The sequence below is a fragment of the Phacochoerus africanus genome, chromosome 15, assembly GCF_016906955.1.
Source record: "Phacochoerus africanus isolate WHEZ1 chromosome 15, ROS_Pafr_v1, whole genome shotgun sequence".
In the NCBI taxonomy this organism is placed as follows: domain Eukaryota; kingdom Metazoa; phylum Chordata; class Mammalia; order Artiodactyla; family Suidae; genus Phacochoerus; species Phacochoerus africanus.
In genome coordinates this window covers 66,528,440-66,546,511 of record NC_062558.1, presented here as the reverse complement: position 1 = coordinate 66,546,511, position 18,072 = coordinate 66,528,440, and the positions used below count along the sequence as shown (strand labels likewise).

Below are 18,072 nucleotides of genomic sequence, written 5' to 3'. Positions count from 1 at the left end.
TATCATATGGCTTCATTTATTTTTCATAACAACCCAGTGAGTTAGAAATTATTTCCTTCTGGAGTTCCTGTCGTGGCGCAGTGGAAATGAATCCGACTAGAAACCATGAGGTTGCAGGTTCGATCCCTGCCTGGCCTTGTTCAGTGGGTTAGGGATCCAGTGTTGCCGTGAGCTGTGGTGTAGGTCGCAGACGCAGCTCAGATCTGGTGTTGGTGTGGCTGTGGCTTAGTCCAGCAGCTGTAGCTCTGACTAGACCCCTAGCCTGGGGACCTCCATATGCTGTGAGTGTGGCCCTTAAAAAAAAAAAAAAATTTCCTTCTGCTCTAAAGATGAGAAAATTGAGGCCGAAGAGGTGTCTGGTTTACTTCAGAGAACCAGCAATTCCCTCCATGGCTTTCTTGGATTCTTTAAGACTTGTTTTTCCTAAGTACTATCCTTACGCACTCAGTAGATGTTTAAATATTTGTTCCATGCTTATCAGCATGCACTACATTTCTTTATTTTAAAATTTCAGCTGAGGAATATAACTTAAAAACAACTTCCTCTGATTTGCTGATCACAACTAAAATTTTAACTGCTTTCCTAAATGCTCTGATTTAGAGAGTCTGTTTTACAAAAGACTATGTCACTTTTAGAAATGATTCTGGCGTTTTATTATTTTTATGGACAAAAACAGGAAGGAGGGATAAAAGAAGTAAAAATAACAGAATATCATGGTCTGGATATCAGCTACTACTAGATGATCTCATGTTGTTATTCCCAGAATTATGTAAAATAACTTATCATGCTAAAACAGGGAGTTGTAGAGATGAGAATCTCATGACATTTTTGTACTGTCAAGGTGATGAGCAAGTGATGACAATAAGGTTCTCAGGTCTGGCTACTTTTTTAGTATTTAGTGCTTTGGGGATAGAATCTGCCAATGTACCTGATTTTTAAAGTATAAATTTAAAGTTTACTTTTTTGCATTTGCTCTTTAGAATTCATTGTGGAAGATATGAAACAAAGATGTGGCAGTGGTTATGCTATCCTAAAGATGCATGTACTCTAGATTTTTACACTCCTAGTGATAAGTGTAGCCCCTTATGATCCTAGGTGAAATATAGAACAAATAGATATCCAGGGCAGAGCAAAGTAATAACAATTTAATATTTAGAGCAAATTTCAATTATTTGATTTAGCTTAAGAGTAGAAAATTTTGAGGGTGAGATAATTAGAAATCATGAGAAAACACTAATGGAACTAGGTGTTTAGCCTGTGAAAGTACAGTCTGAGGAGTGGAGGTTTGGTGGCAAGGGGGTTTAATAGCTGAATTTTTAATATGTGAGAACTAACAAACATGTAAAAGAAGAATGTTTTGGATGATCAGAAAAGGTAGAGCTCATAATGGTGGGTCAAATTTTTTTTCAAATATTTAATAATGTAAATACTAAGTAAGCAGCTTAGCACAACATCATTTTGACTGGAAATGTTGTAACAATAAATATGGGGGGAAACAGCTTCAATATACATTTTATGTGAATAAAATATATTCATTTAATAGTTCATATTGGGCCCTTATTTTTATGTTAGCATATTGGTATCACATATACCTATGCATACTAATTTATTTATTGGTAAATAAATTTTTAATTGTAACATCTTGATCAGTGACTGTACCACATTTATACCTCTGACTTCTGTAACACATGGGATAATGTGGCTTTATAGTCCAGTTTTCAAAATGATTAGTATTCTGCTATCAGTTTTAACAATGAAAAGCTTTCATCTATCAATAAAGAGAAAATACTGCAGTCTATAACTTGCCTAAGATTTGACAGAGAAATGTTTGCTAATTTAAACTGTTTCATTATTTTTCCGGTAGATAAGGCCTTTTTTTTCTGCCCCCAAGAAGGAAAGGCTGGCTTTTATATATTTATCGAAAAAAGGAAGTAGAGGGGAGGAATAAGTTATCAGATCTCAGATCCTACTAGATTTAAATTCTACAGAGCAACCTTTGAAGCTTCAAACTCAAGATTTTATTCCCTTTATAAATTGCTATGTGGGTTATTTTGAAATTTTAACATTCTATATTTAGCATTGTAGTAAAACATACTAAAAGGGTTTTTTTTATGTTTCTTAACTATTTAAGGTGTTAGATTTAAAATTTATGCATAATCACCATATTAACATGACAGTAAATTAAACAAAACAACAAAAATAAATAGATAATTTGACTAAGCATGAAATGTCTTAATTTTTAAGGCATGGAAAATAAGTTGGATATTGAATATGGAGCTTGAGAAGATAATAAAAGGAAGAGAAATAGATCATAAATCAGTATAAAAGAGTACATATGTGTATTACACTTATTTTTCTACTAATGTCTGATAGAATATAAGAATGGTAAACCTCAGTGACTTACTTTTTTAAAGAGTATGTAGACACATAGTTTGTAGCACAGTTGTTATCCAGCCTACAAGTCCACAAGAAAGACAGGAAAGTTGACATTTTTTAAACATTCACTCAGGAGAAATAAACCTAATAATTTTATTTTGAAATGAACATAGTAAAACATAGTTATAAGAAAAATGAATTTTGTCCACACTTTAAAATTTTAACAATAATTAGAACAACTTATTCAAGAACATTTTTATTACTATTCTGAATACCTAATAGCTTAATTAAAAATGTCCTTTCTAAGATAAATTAGATCCAGTTAGAATTTTGAGTGACCTGTCCTTATAGTAACAGGCTTTTATATACCTTTACTGAAATGAAAATTCACTGTTTTTCTAGTTGTCTGATTTTTGAAAGGGCCTGATAATCATCTTGAAGAGATCATTATTACATAAGCAGTTCTTATTAATTCTTAATTAAAATTTTCAAAGCTAAAATCAGTTTTGAGAACTATAACTCCTTTTTTTCCTTCTTCCTTCTAGGTAACTATATTTCAGTTAATTTTTACCTTCCTCACAACCTTGTAAATCAACTATACTTAAATAAAACTTAAAAATAAAACATTAAAATTATTTTTTTTAACCTTTCAACTGTCTTAAATCCTGGATGTTTTTATTTAATATTTAAAATAATAGCACATATGTAAACTTTTGCTGCAGAGTTTTTAGTTATTGACCATTTAGTGAGGTAGTACAGTATTTGATAACCCACAGATCTTAGCTCAATATCTATTCATGCAGATTTATCTTTAAAATAAAGTACTTTAATGCCTAGACTTGGATTTTGAGATTATGAGTAGTATTAGGTTTCTATAGCTTCTTTAAGGCAATGCTTTATAAATTCACTGTTATTTTTCAGAGCAAAAAAATGTGTTGATATCTGTTGAAAATTAAATATGTCTTCACATTTATGTTTTAAACTAGCCTGCCTTCTTCTGTCTATTTTAGGCCAATGGAAGCATTGTTGTGAAGAACTTATGAAAATTGAGATTATGTCACCACGGAAACCACCTTTGTTCTTGACAAAAGAGGCAACCTCAGTCTACCATGATATGAGTAAGTGGGGTTTGTCTTTTCTAAGCTGCAGGGTAACAAAAACAACATTGTCCTTACTCAAGCAGCTTATTCTATTGACATTAAAATGCTAAAATTTTCAGAGCACTGTCAAAATGAATGAAAAAAGACTGTGATTATAGACTAAGGAACTCATGTTTAATAGATGAATTAATACAAAATTAATGAATACACATTTTTCATAGTTTGAATGCTTAAGATCAAACAAAAATGTTAAGACTTCAAAATGAATAAGAGTGCACTGAAAATAAATATTAGCTGAGTAGCTGATGAAAATTCTGCAAATGTAAACTTGCAGATTCTAAAATATAATTATGTTCAGTAATTTTGTCTACATTTTATTAAATTTGTTTTAAAGTAGTGTTGATAAATGAGTATTAATAAATGGAAACTTTCATCTCAGGCTAAAAAATTGGTTAAGCTTAATACTTTGGAAAATTTTAGGTTTCTAAGCTCATTAATATTCCATTTTCCCTCATTCTGAAGGGTATGTGTCTTTGTGGGATTGCCTCAGTGAACAGTGTTGTAAACAAGCACAATCAGTGCTAAATTTCAGTATATTTTGGCACCAATGTCCTTCCCTGCATTTAGATATGCCATAAACTGTTGGGTTTAAAATGAAACATTTGAGGTTATGCATTTGAAAATGTCATGTAATTGACATTTATCTCTGTTCTCTTATTTTTCCCAAGGAAATTTCATCCAGCATTCTTATCATCAAAATGGTATTAGGGCTTCACTCTATTTCCCCGGGTTTTTTGTTTTGGATTTCTTTCCCTATTACAGAGACTTTACTGGTCCTTAGGAAAGAATATTAATCCAGTAACATTTGTCCTAGATTATATATCAAGGTTTTATAAAAGAGAACCCACTCTTTCCAAGAAGTCAGAATAGATTTTAAATCAAAGAAAAGTTATTTAATAAATACTTAATCTGTTGAATTAAAAAAAATTCTGATGTGACTCCACTCCTCTGGATTTTACACATTTATTTAGGAATATACTAATGCACATATGTGTTTGTATGTGCAGTGAGTAGTACACGATCTCCTTATTTTTTGGTTCTATTTGGTATGGTTATTTTTACAAATAAGCACTTGTTAAAAATGAACAGCCACTTGCTTATCATAATCTGTTTTTGATAACCATTATAGATAACATGCTGTAATAACTTACTTGTATAAACTGTATGCTGCTTTTGAATTTTTCCATGTATTTTTTTCTTAAAATTTTTACAGGCATTGATTCACCTTTAAAAATTGAAAGTTTAACTGATATAATACAGAAAAAAATTGAAGAGACAAATGGAGAATTCCTTATTGGTCAGCATGAGGAATTCTCCCCGCCTCCTTGGGCCACCCTCTTTGATGGTAATCACCAAGTTGTCATCCAGAAAAAGGTATTTCCTTCTGCAAACAAGCAGTTACATGATGGGAAAGGGAAAAAGAGACGAGCTCCCCTTCCTCCTTCTGATAAAGCTCCATTCAGCTTAAAGACACAGAGCAATACAGATCAATTGGTTAAGGACAACTGGGAAAAAATGACTATATCTCAGACTGCGCCTTTGGATACCAAATTATCAACCCTAATGCATCATTTGCAGAAACCAATGGCTGCTCCTCGAAAACTTCTTCCTGCCAGGAAAAATAGTTTAACTGATGGTGAACACACAGACACTAAAACCAGATTTGAAGCCAAGCCAGTGCCAGCTCCAAGGCAGAAATCTATCAAAGACATTTTGGACCCCAGATCATGGTTGCAGGCACAAGTATAGAAAACCCCTAATGTATAAAACATTTAACAATCTATAATCGTGAGGCTTAATTCAGAAGCACTATAGATGTAGTAATATGTAATTATGTAGGTAAATATGACAGTGATTTACATTAGTAATTAATAAGCTGTTAGGTGTAAAAAATGTTTTATAATGAAGAGATGGATTTCTCTTTTACTTATGATTTTCAGAATATAAGTGATTTCTCCATCAGAGTGTATGAGGCAGTTTCTAGACAATATCCCAATTGTTGGAAGGGTTAATTTATTCCTAAATTAGTACCAGGCAGTGAACAAGCACTAGGTAAAAGAAAGCATTAAAATTTCTTTGGAGAGAGACTGTCTAGTAATTTAAAATGTGTTAAATAAGAGCCATATTCTCATTGTGAGAATTTTAATACTAATGGAATGTTTCAAAGTTTTATTCAAACCACAAATTACAGAATCCACCCAAGAATATTTCTTCTTAGCATTCTGGAATTCTCATCTAATGGTCCACTGGCTCTCATCTATTGTTTAACCCACTGGTTAACTCACTGACCTTTCAAATTCCTGGGATAAATATTGGAATATTAAATTCTTCATTTTTTAAGGGAATTTTTAATGTGCTATTCAAAGTTGTTTCCTTGATGAGCCCTGGAATCCTGTTGACGTTAACTCTCATAAGTAAAGCAAAACGTTTATTAGTTTAGGGAACAGATAGATGAAATATTCTTTACTTCCACTTTTCTATGCATGATACTAATTTCCATTGTGATACTGGCATTTGGGGAAGTGAGTAGTTGGTTAACACCTTAAAATTCATTTAATACTTATTTAAAAAGCAGATGGCTGATTCAAAAATATCAGAAAAGTTGGCAATGATAATAATTTTCAGATTAATCCTAAAAATTTTTAATTAGACTTCCTTTTTCTAGTAAGGGCTCATGTCTGCTATTGATATTCGTCATTAAAAGTCATATTCTTACAATAATGACATCGGAATCATTTCCATAGGAGGTAATTTCCATAGCAACTAATCATAGTAACACAAACAGGATTATGAAATCAAGTGAGAAATAAATAGCAAGAGGATGAATACCTTAAAGAAACAAAAAAAAAATCCATTTTTCAAATTAATATGCTTCTTACAAACAAGAACTTGACCATTTTAAAAATCTAATCAGAATTTTCAAATAAAATAAAACAGTTTCCATAAGGTGTCAGCAACAGCACTGAAAATCTCAAATCACATGGAACCTAAATGTCATTTCAAGAAATACAAATATAAGAATTAAATTACTGCCCCGTCTGTAATCCCTAGAGATCTTTTTAAAGCTTAAAAGAACTCTGTTTGGATCAGAACTACATTATTACAAAGTAAAATGAACACTTGAAAAAATTACAATTTAAATGGAGCCTTTCATTATTTTTAGATAGCAGAGTCTTTTTTCATTTATGTAGAATGATGTAACTGCCAGGTTACTTTTGTGTTTGCCCAGGACTCCTAGTAAGAATTGAGACTCAAGGGAGTAATGATACAAAAGGTCTCTTGTGACTGGCGACACCAGGATAGACATAGCATTTGATGAGAAGGAAATCCTATATGCTTGCCTGATAGAATTTAGAGACAATCAAGTGTATGAAAACCTAAAAAGGTAGGATTAATTTGTTTTTTTTCTAACTAGAAAATTCTCGTAAATCTCCACTGTGATTGCCAATTCAGAAAATGATGAATTAAAAATCTAAAGGATATTATTGCATGAATTTTTATTTTTTTTTAAATCTCATTGCTGTTTTTGACAGCATTTGTGACTGTCATTGCCACTAAATTATTGAGCTAGAAGATGCTGCAGGCAAAAATTTTTTTTGGAACTGGCATCTAAGCAGCATTCTTTATTTTTTCCCTTTTTCTTTTTTTTTTTTTTTTTCAGTTAAAGCCTTTTGTACAACAAAGCAGTGTTAAAACTTCCAGATTATATTCTTGTTGCTCTTCTCTTGCATATTATATCAAGAAAGATTTAAGTTATACAGAAAGGAGAATTTGTTCTTAGAGAAGTCACCTAGCAGTTGTGTCCTCAGTGGGCACTCTGAAATAAGGCTGAAGCCCTTCTTCCTAGAACCATTAGGTGAAGCCTGACCAAGGACCACTCCCCCTCCACATTATTCAGGCTGTTGTTTCTGGGGGCCCATCTTACTGTATGCTACATAGCCTTTGAAGTCAGGCTGAAGTCTTCAGCTGTACTTCCTTTGACACTGTGCTCATAAAATGTTAGTTCTCCCCACTCCACCACAGAAGGTATAATACGAAGTTGGGGCTCCTTCCCTCCCTCCCTTTCTTCCTTCCACAGTTTAAAAAAAAAAAAAAATCTAAACTCTTTGTCAAAGAGTTTGTCAAAAGAAGTATTTGTTTTCTTGTTTCCTAAACCAGAAGTTTATGACAGAGAAAAATATGCCATGTAATAAAAGAACATTTCAGCTTTTTATGAGCTGGCTTTTCACATTCCTTGTTTGTTCTTTTAATTTGTTTCTTGATATATGAAGACTATAAATTTGAAACAAAGAGTTAGCTGTCAGATCTTGATAATATTATAATTGGAGATATGTAATAGAATAGGTATTTTATGAGATTATAAGTCTGATGATCTGATAATAATATCTTAGAAAATTACATTTACATCCCAAGCTCTGGGGTGTGAATTACTTACAACAGCATTAAGATAGTATTTTATTAGCTACAAAGAAGGGAGGGCTTTATATTTTTATTTTCTAATTTTTTTTAGTAGTGAGCTTTTTATTTAAACATTTTACAAGGAAAAAGAAGGCATTCTGTTATATAAATGCAACCTCCTGAGGTAAACAGTCAAAATATCAGGCATGCCAACCCTTGGTTAGTTCTGTTAAATTCTGTCTGTCTGCAATGCTCCCAACTTCTTTTAAATGGATATGCATATATGTGGAAAACTAAATCCATTTATTATAAATGCCTTATCTTTATACCCTTTTGGTTTCTACTAAATGTATTTTACCTGGTACTGTTTATTAAAATAAAAGCTGCCTTGATTTAGAGATAATACATGTAAGGTAGGTTAAACAGTCAAGTATTTCTTTAGGCTTATGTTCAGGCACCTTAGCCACCCACTGAGAAGTTAATTAATTCAGTCTAAAATGAAATTATAGGGCAGTTTGGTGTAGTTTCTGTTAAATGCCATTTAAATGTAATCACTTGTGTTATCATGAATGAAGAACAACCATATTGGCTAGAGATAGGATGGTGCACCATGAACAAGAGAAGTGCTTTGGCAGGAAAAATATCTGTCCCTGTGGGTAGAATTTATTGAAACTCATTGTCTTTTTAAAGAGTAAATTATTGAACAGTAATTAAACTTTAACTGATGACTATTTATATTCTCATTACTTAAGTGTTCTAATATCTTAAACTATCATGTAGATATAGTTGACTTTTTGCATTTATATTTCAAAGACATTACTATTCTTAAATGTTTACATGTTTATGTGTAACTGCTTCATTGCTAATAATAGTTATCATTTATTCTGTATCATGCATAGTCTTAGTTAATACTGGAAAGCATGTCAACTTTGAATTTTTAAAAGACAAGGTTGCATTTGAAAATAAGGTAGGATATGTTATTTTCTGTAATATGCATCTATAATTGGCATTGTTTCTAATATATATGGGGGTGTGTGTGTGTGTATAAATTTTTTTAAGTACCAGAGATTGGTAAAGAAGCCAAGATCATGTGATTAAAATTTAAAGAACAGATTCATGAAAATATTCCTAGGGTTTTTTTTTAGGTACCCCTCTGGCCTAGATTGATAGGAATAAACAATCTGCTGAAATTAGGTTAAACAGAAAAATACATACCCAGCAGCTAGTGCTAATTATTGTAAGACTAATATTCAATAGCCTTGGCATAACTTACATTTATTACAATGTTTTCATGTAATACTCTTAGCAATGTACTCTTCTAAAAATCCATTGGTATAACCTTAGTTTTTAAGTTAGTGATGCATACTTTCCCTAGAGCTTAAGTTACTCTGATAATAAATGAGGGGCCTAGGACACTCAGCTGCTGTGAGCCACAAGGAGCCTCCTTATTTTAATGCACCTCCCTCAGTACTTAATTTATTCCCACAGAGCCCTTCAGGGAAGGGGGAGAGAAATGAGCAATCCTGGTTCAATTATATTATTTCAACATTTTATTTCTAAATCTGTAGTGTGACCAGACATATTTAACATTCCTTTTTAGATGAAACTTCCTTTTCTCTAAGGAGAGAGGCCTGCTAATCAGTATGCTCAGAAAAAGTACCCTAAGGTTCAAATAAAATAAATTGTACTATTTCAGAAATACTAACAAACTTTTTTATTTTAAAGACAGGAAAAAAATACAAATCCTGGCATGTATGATAGTTAGAAAGCTAGGCAAAAAATCATTTAAAGTCTTGCTAAAACTGTTTAAATTGTAGCAGTTTGCTTTGAAAGATAATGGTAATGTCTTAGTGTAACTACCAAAGGAGAGCTAGATTGAAAAGATCTTTTATATGCATAATTATGCTGTATCAATAACATGTTTTAAAATATCAAAATAGATTATTTTGTGGAAAATGGATACTTTTCTGAGTATTATATCAAGATATATTTTATTCTTGTTTACTCAGGAGAAAGGAAATTATGTTTTTGTGAATGGAGACATTGTTACTGAATTTAGCCAATTTAGAAACATATTTTCAACTTAATTAGTTGGGGTAATTTTAGTTTTATCTTAAAGGCAAGAAAAACTATGTGTTATCTTCAGTATTAAAACATTTTTTCATATTTTACATATACAACCATAAATATATACGTATGCATGTACCTTATTAAGTCTTCAAATATTTTCCATTAATTTTAAAAGGTTCTTTTAAAATGTGCTATCAGTGCTAGCAGAGTAAAAGTCCAAACTTTTTTCCCCAGGAAGGAAGCATCGCAACCTAGCTCTGTCTGTCACCCCCCTACTAGGCTCTTACCTTTTGCAGCTCTCATCTTTTAGATGTTGGCTCAACTATCTGTGCTGTCTCAGCTTGCTCATCATTTTCTTTTGCTGTCCTCTCTATGCTGGGAATATCTTTCCTCCTCCTTTTCTTCATGCATCCTTCCCTCAACCCACAGTCAGCAAATTTTATTCATTCTTCAAAATGGTAGCACCACTAAATTCACTATGACTTCATACCCTTCTCAGTTTCGCCATCTCGGTGAGTTACACTCCTTCCGTTGTGCTTTATATACACCTCTATTTATAGCCTAAGTTCTTGTTCATATTTTTGTATTCCCTATGAATTAGATTTGTGAATTTATATCACCGGCATAACTAATTACCATCAACTTAAAAACAACATTCTTTCATTATCCCATGTTTCTTTAGATCAGAAATCTAGATGGTCTTCAGTGGCTTCTCTGTTTGGGATTCCACAAGGCTCATATCAAAGTGTCAGCCAGACTGTGTTCTAATCTGGAGGCTCTAGGGAAAATATGCTTTTAGTCTTTTTCAGGTTGTCAGCGGAATTCAGTTCCTCATGCTTGTTGACTGGCCAAGCAGCACTCTCCTAGAGACCACTCTCCAGTACCTTGTATGTGGACCCTCAGTCTTCAAAGCCAGCAACAGCTCATTAAATCTGACAGTTCCATATCCTCCTTGAGGACTTTTCCATCCACAATCAGCTAGAGAAAACTTCTTTTTAAGGACTCGTGAGATTAGATGGAGCCCACCAGTATAATCTCCCTTTTGATTAATTCAGAGTCCACTGATTAGTAACCTTAATTACATCTGGAAAAATCTCTTTTGACTATAAGCATGATATCACATTCAGTAGGGCAGGAAATCTTAAGGTCCATTTTAAAATTCTGCCTATACAAGTTAAACATATTTTTAAGGGCAGAGAGCATGTCTTATTTGACTTTTAACTTCATCCTAGTATAATAATAATAATGAGAAAGGATTATTGATATTTATTATGTGTAAGGTATTGTGCTCAGTACATGAATTAACTCATTTAATCCTTTACAATAGCCTTCCTAGTAACCCCACTAAGTGTAATGTAGAATACTTGCCCTGAGTTGCGCTGCATGGTAGTTAAGATATGAATTCTGGAATTAGACTGGGATTACATTCTAGGTCTGCCATGACTTAGCTGTGTGATGGGTCTGGGTTTTTTTAACCTAATCTAAGTTTGGGTTTTTAAAAAATCTTTAGGATACAAATAGTAGGAGTTCCCATCGTGGCTCAGTGGTTAACAAATCCAACTAGGAACCATGAGGTTGCAGGTTTGATCCCAGGCCTTGCTCAATGTGTTAAGGATCCGGCATTGCTGTGAGCTGTGGTGTAGGTGGCAAATGCAGCTCGGGTCCTGCATTGCTGTGGCTGTGGCATGGGCCAGCAGTTACAGCTCCAATTAGACCCCTAGCCTGGGAACCTCCCTATGCCTCTGGTGCAGCCCTAAAAAAAGACAAAGTACTAAAAAAGACCAAAAAAAAAAAAAGATATAAATAGTAATTAGATAATGCATGTAACACATAGCCCTGACATAAGTTCTTCTATTGTTTTTGCAGCCTGACATGTAGCATGTAACAAATGTAGAAAGAGAAGAATAAGGTATATCTAATACACACATATATGGTATGTGTACATACATATATACATCTATATATTCGTAAAAGAAATTGTAACCCCTGCCCCATTTTCCTTTTTTGCTTGATGTGAACATCTTGGACTTACAGTGCATAAGAATTTAAGAGATTTCTAAAATATGTCCATATATTTATTGTCACTATATTAGAACCCTATGTTAGACATCATTGGGGTTTATAAGATTAAAAAGAATACTTATTCTTGAGAAGTTCACATTTTTGTTGATGGGATTGACCATTTAGAGTATATTGATATGAATTACTGTTTAAGCTTGCCTCATTTATATAGTATATATCTGTATACAGACATTTAAAACAATCCCTGCCTACCACCAGTGAACTTAAGAAATTGACTGAAAAGATTAAATAATACATAACACAACAGTGGGCAATATGAAAGAACAGTCAGTATAACACAGTTAAGCCTCTGATTTTAAGAGATATGAGAGATCCATGAGGGGGTATGAGAACTTTTACATTGTGATTTTTCAACAAGTGCAAAAGACCTTGTATCTGTGAAAATGATGAGTTAAGCAGTATAAAATTATATACTATGAATATCTTAGAATGATGTAAGAACAGGTCATAATAGGAAGATTTTTCAAATCTAGGAGAAATAAGAATAGAAGTCAATTTATCCACTGGGCTTCTAGAGGAGTTTAATTTTACACCATTCAAATTTAAGGGAGATTAGTTGTCATGGAATTTGTGGAAAGGAATGGATTGAACAAGGCAGTTAGCCTATTGTTAAGGTAGGAATCAGCAAGCAGATTGGCATGGCTGAAGGGGCAAGGTAGAATAAGCTGGGTCACATGCAGGACTTTAATGCCAGTTCAAGAAAATAAGACAAGTTAAACTAAGTAGGAATATTTGATATCAGGACTAAATCAGCTGAGTTTGTGGAAGGAGCACTCAGCTTATGAATTGAGGGAGTGGAATTCTCGTCTATGGTTTATAGTTAATTAGCCATGTTGCCTTGGGCAAGCTGTTATTCATCTTTTCCATTTCATTATCAGTAGAACCACTGAAATGCTGTTGGTGTTTGTCTCAGGTTAACCTAGAGGGCTCTAGGTTCCTGAGATGATGCCCTTAGAGACTGCAGCCAGTGGGGATGACACTAAATGAGTGAGCCTCTGGTTCTCCCTCTTCTCATTCAGCCAGAGCAACTCCAAGTTGATCTGTTTTATATTTCAGCCCCACCCCAGGTAGTAGTACAACAATCACCATTTTACAGATGAGCAATTTGAGGCACAGGACAATTAAGTAACTTGCCCAAGGTCTCATGGTGAATGAGACAGGATTTGAACGTAACCAGTCATGACCTTAAGGGAGTGGTCAACCTCCTCATTATACTCATAACCAGTAATGAATGTGAAACTGCGAAAGGCATTAAGAGCAAGTTTTGCCAGACTTGCCTCCAAACTCTTTTTCTCTACTGATGTGATCACTTGGAATATCTTTTTGTGTTAAAGCCCTCAATGCAATTGATTTCATTCACAGTTGGATCCTACTTGTATACTATCTTGGGCATCATGTCTGACCCTGGGAGGCATTTGGGAAGAAAGATTTGGGTATATGGAAACCTGACTCTACTACCAGGCTGTTTATAAATATGAAAGGGAGGAAAATACAGATTCCATCCAAGAACATCTGGGAGAATGTGAAGAGGTGGTATTTGAGCCAGGCTGGAAGTATGAGTTGGTTTTTGTTAATAGCATTTCTTTTTGGCAAAAAGCAACAGATGATAAATGAAGCAAAAAAAAAAATGGTGGGGGTGTTTATTGAAAAGTTATTAGAATCACCCAGAGGAGTGAAGGAAGCCTAAGGAGGGTTGGACAGCAACATAAAAATAAAAAAGGAATAGTTTTGTTCTTCTCTTAGCTTGTTAGAATATAGTCTTTGGGACTAGAGACTATAACAACATATTAAACCGTTTTAATATTGAAGTGGAAGAATAGAATCACAGAACTTACCATCTAGAACTGTGGTCTAAAACAGGAATGATTTGTGTTCACCATGGAATATTTGGTAATGTCCGGAGACATTTCTTTGGTTCCCGTGATGAGGGTTCAGGGTGCTGCTTAAATCTAGTGGTAAGAGACCAAGGATGCTGCCAAATGCATATATAAAGTCTTGTAGGATTGTGCTCTGTAGATATGGAAAAGGGCATTCTGAGCAGTGGAATAGAATGAGCAATGGGGTAGAAACATTATTGTGGTTCAAAATATGTCCACAAATTCATTGACCCTGTCTTCAAAGGTAGAGCCTAATTCTCCCCTTGAATATGGGCCTAGAGATTCACTTCTAACGTAGAGTTTTGGAGGAAGTGATGCAGTGTGGCTTGTGAGGATATGATATTAAGGAGAGGTTGCACCTAAGCACTTTCGTGGGTCACTCACCAAAGTGAGTGAGAGGCCAACAACTACACTCCAACAGTAGTAGAAGAGAGCCATGTGGAGAGAAACTGAGACCCCCGCCCCCCCCAACAACCACCACCAGCTTTTAAATGAGCCCTCAGAAGCAGATCCACCAAGGGTGATGTCAGCCTCCTGAGAAATTCCAAGCCAGAAACCACCCAGCTAAGCATTTCCTAAATTTATAAGATAATAAATGTTTATTATTTTAACCAGTAGGCTTTGGGGTATTTGTTTCCATGGAAGTAGATATTTTTTTAAAAAAACATAAAAGAACAGAGAATGCTGAGGGCTTGAAATGGTTTAATTGTGTATATTGGGAATTAGAAATAGGGTTGACTAGGCAGGAGGAGTCAGATCATGGGAGGCCTTGAATGCCAAGCTAAAGCATTTGCTTTCATTTGGTAGTTGAAGAAATAATGCCATATGGGATTAGTACATCCAGATCACATCTGGCTTGTTCTTTCAGAGTAGGAAAGGCAGAAGTAGCTACAGTTACTATTGGATACCTTGCTCATCCTTTAAATTATCTCTAGAAGAAATACAAGTAACCTGTAAATACCTTCACTAATGTTAAGTTCATGGAAGGCAGGGGCCATTTTATTAGTCATGCTTTGTCAGTATAAATGTGCTGCGATTAAGCTTCCCCTGGCTTTGTAAAAATTTTTTGAAGAAGATTGAAGAAGAGAAAAATCGTTAGAATTATCCAGATCACTAATGTGACAGCATTGACTTGATTTTTCTTATCTGCCAGTCTTCTTGCAAGGAGAGGGTGACACGTTAAATTGCTCCACCTGCTACATCTTAGCATGACTAGGTTTATCACATTCTCTTTTCAGTAGGCGAGAGGGAAGGAGAGGCCTGAAGGTTGTGAAGAGTGTCACAAAAGGACGAACAGATTGAAAGGGAGGGGACCTTCAGAGGCCCAGGGCAAACCTCATTTACCTGCATCCACACTAAGGGCTTTGAATGGATTCCAAGATTCCTGCTCCCCTCTAGGGGAAGTTCAACTCTGCATTTTGTTTGGTTTGAATGGTTTTTTGTTTGCTGGTTTTTATAATTTGTGATACCAGAAGTGTTTTTTAAAATAGTTATGAAAGCAAAACTGCTGTCATCCTGGAATCAGTCACTCAAAGTTTGTCTGGGAAATTAGAATTGTGTGTCTGGTATACTTCAACACCTTTACTATATCATGCAGCAAATATCCCAAGAAATTAAATTCAATAAAAAGTTGGAGATATGATTACACTTGAGATAGATTGCAACCCAAATCAATTACTAAAATAAAATACTTGGGCTGGGAATCCAGAAAGTGTTGGACTAAATGTACTGCAGGTCTTATCAACTCCATTTGAAAACAGCCTGTTTAATTTTCTGTCATGAACTCTCTGAGAAGCAGATAACTTTTACTATTTATGTAATATTGGGGGAGGGGGACCCACCACGTATTCAGTCAACACTTTGCTAGTCCCCATAGTGGGTAGGGTTCTACTGGCTGCATGGGCATATGAAGATGAGGATGAAGGCTAGTCTGTCCTCACAGAGTATATACATTAGTTGGATTGATTCAGGGATTTAGTTCCAGAGTCAGAAAAAAACAAATACTTTTATGATCAGTTGCTATCGTTAAAATGACAATCGTACAGTGCTATACATTTGATTCAGTGGCATAGCCCCATTTACAAATAAAATCATTTGTAGGCCTTTTAAATGCATAAATTAGATCAAAGCGGAATTACTCTGGGGTGGGAAGGGGGTAAGGAGCCCTTGGTTTTCCTGTCCTGCTTCCTCACCCATCCCACTTCCGAGCAGCCCCAGAATCTTCTCTGTAGGACTTGGGGTTTCCCAAAACATTTGAAAACTGCTGATGTACTTTATTGCTTGAGTCTTAGTGAAGTATTGTTATACATTCAAGTTAGACACTGATGAGGTTTATTTATTTTTTTATTTTATTGAAGTATAGTGGACTTAGAATGTTATATTAGTTTTAGGTGTACATCAAGGTGAGTTAGTTGTACACATTCATATATCCATTCTTTTTGCCCATATAGGTTTTTACAGAGTATTAGGTAGATTTCCCTTTGTTATATAGTAGGTCCTTGTTAATTATCTATTTTTATATACAGTGGTGTGTATATGTTATTCTGTTCCTAATTTATCCCTCCCCCCATGGTTTCTCCTATGGTAACTATAAGCTGGGTTTCAAAATCTCTTTGTTTCTGTTTTATAAATAAGTTATTTTGTATCATTTTTATTAGATTCCATGTATAAGGGATATCTGAGATATCACTTAGTGTGATAATCTCTAGGTCCATCCATGTTGATACAAATGGCATTATTTCACTCTTTCTTAAGGCTAAGTAATATTTCATTGTGTGTATGTACCACATCTTCTTAAACCATTCATCTGTCAGTAGATGTTTAGGTTGCTTCCATTTCTTGGCTATTGTAAACAGTGCTACAGTGACCATAGGGGTGCATGTATCTTTTTGAATTATGGTTTTCTCTGAGGATATGCCTATGAGTGGGATTGCTGGATCATATGCTTATTCTTTTTTTTTTTAGTTTTTTGAGGAACATTCATACTGTTCTCCAGAATGGTTACACCAACTTACATTCCCACCCACAAGGTAGGAGGGTTCCCTTTTCTCCACACCCTCTCCAGCCATTATTGTTTGTAGATTTTGATGATGGCCATTCTGACTGTTGTTAAGTGATATCTCATTGTAGTTTTGATTTGCATTTCTCTAACACTTAGCAATGTCGAGCATCTTTTTAATGTGTTTTTGGCCATCTTTCTGTCTTAGAAAAAAATGTCTATTGAGATCTTCTGCCCATTTTTTGATTGGTTTGTTTGGCTGATAAGCTTTAGATTAACTCATTTTTTTCTCTTTGCAGTTAATTGGCCTTCTAGAACCTTAAATTTTGACTGCCTAGTACTGGATTACTCAGTAGACAAAAATAAACAGTGCTCAATCCAACAACACACTCAAAAGAGAGAGACCAGATTTTTTTTTTTTAATAAGAAAAAAGCTATGTTAGTTCCAACATATATGTATGATTTCTATTTTATGGGTTGGTACAGTATTGTTTTTTAATTATATAGAGTGGAGGGAATAGGGCATCAAAATTTTCAGTGCCTAGAGTCTTTCAAAGGCCCCATTCCCCACTAATCAGCCCTCAGCTGACTCTTGGACATTCCTTCCAAGCTACACATCTCTGATGGGGCTGATAGCCATAGTCCCTGTTGTGCCAGTGCCCATTTCAATTAGGAAACAGAAGAATGCACAGGTATTCACTGCTTTGTCTTCCTTCATGGTTGCAAAGTCTCCATATTTTCCTCCAAGTCCAGAGTAGTTTCCCTTTTTTATTCTGTTTCTGGTAAATCACTCACTTAGCTTATCCTTTAGCAGAGCTTTACATGGCTGTGTAGAGAGGAACCTCTCTGTATCTGGATGCATTAAATAGAAGCTTTACCAAGTAGTAGACTATTTCCGTAAGGTAAAATAAAACAAAAACAAAGTAAATGTTTATTTGTTAAGAATAGGTGAGAGTGAGGAATTACTGTTGTGGCTTATCAGCTTACGAACCCGACTAGTATCCATGAGGATAATAGTTCCTGGGCTCGCTCAGTGGGTTAAGGTGCTGGTGTTGCCATGAGCCGAGGCATAGGTTGCAGATGCAGCTCAGATTTGGCTTTGCTGTGGCTG

The 18,072-nt window shown here is 34.5% G+C and overlaps 1 protein-coding gene across 1 annotated transcript in view; it reads left to right on the top strand.

Moving 5' to 3' along the window:
- Positions 1 to 8,680, top strand: part of RTKN2 (rhotekin 2) — a 108,534-nt gene extending 99,854 nt beyond the window's left edge. Inside the window, exons 11-12 of the mRNA XM_047761933.1 lie at positions 3,387 to 3,494; positions 4,750 to 8,680. Coding sequence (XP_047617889.1) covers positions 3,387 to 3,494; positions 4,750 to 5,285 — 644 coding nt within the window. The 3' untranslated portion in view covers positions 5,286 to 8,680. The remainder of the gene's footprint in view (positions 1 to 3,386; positions 3,495 to 4,749) is intronic.
- Positions 8,681 to 18,072: the final 9,392 nt, after the last annotated feature.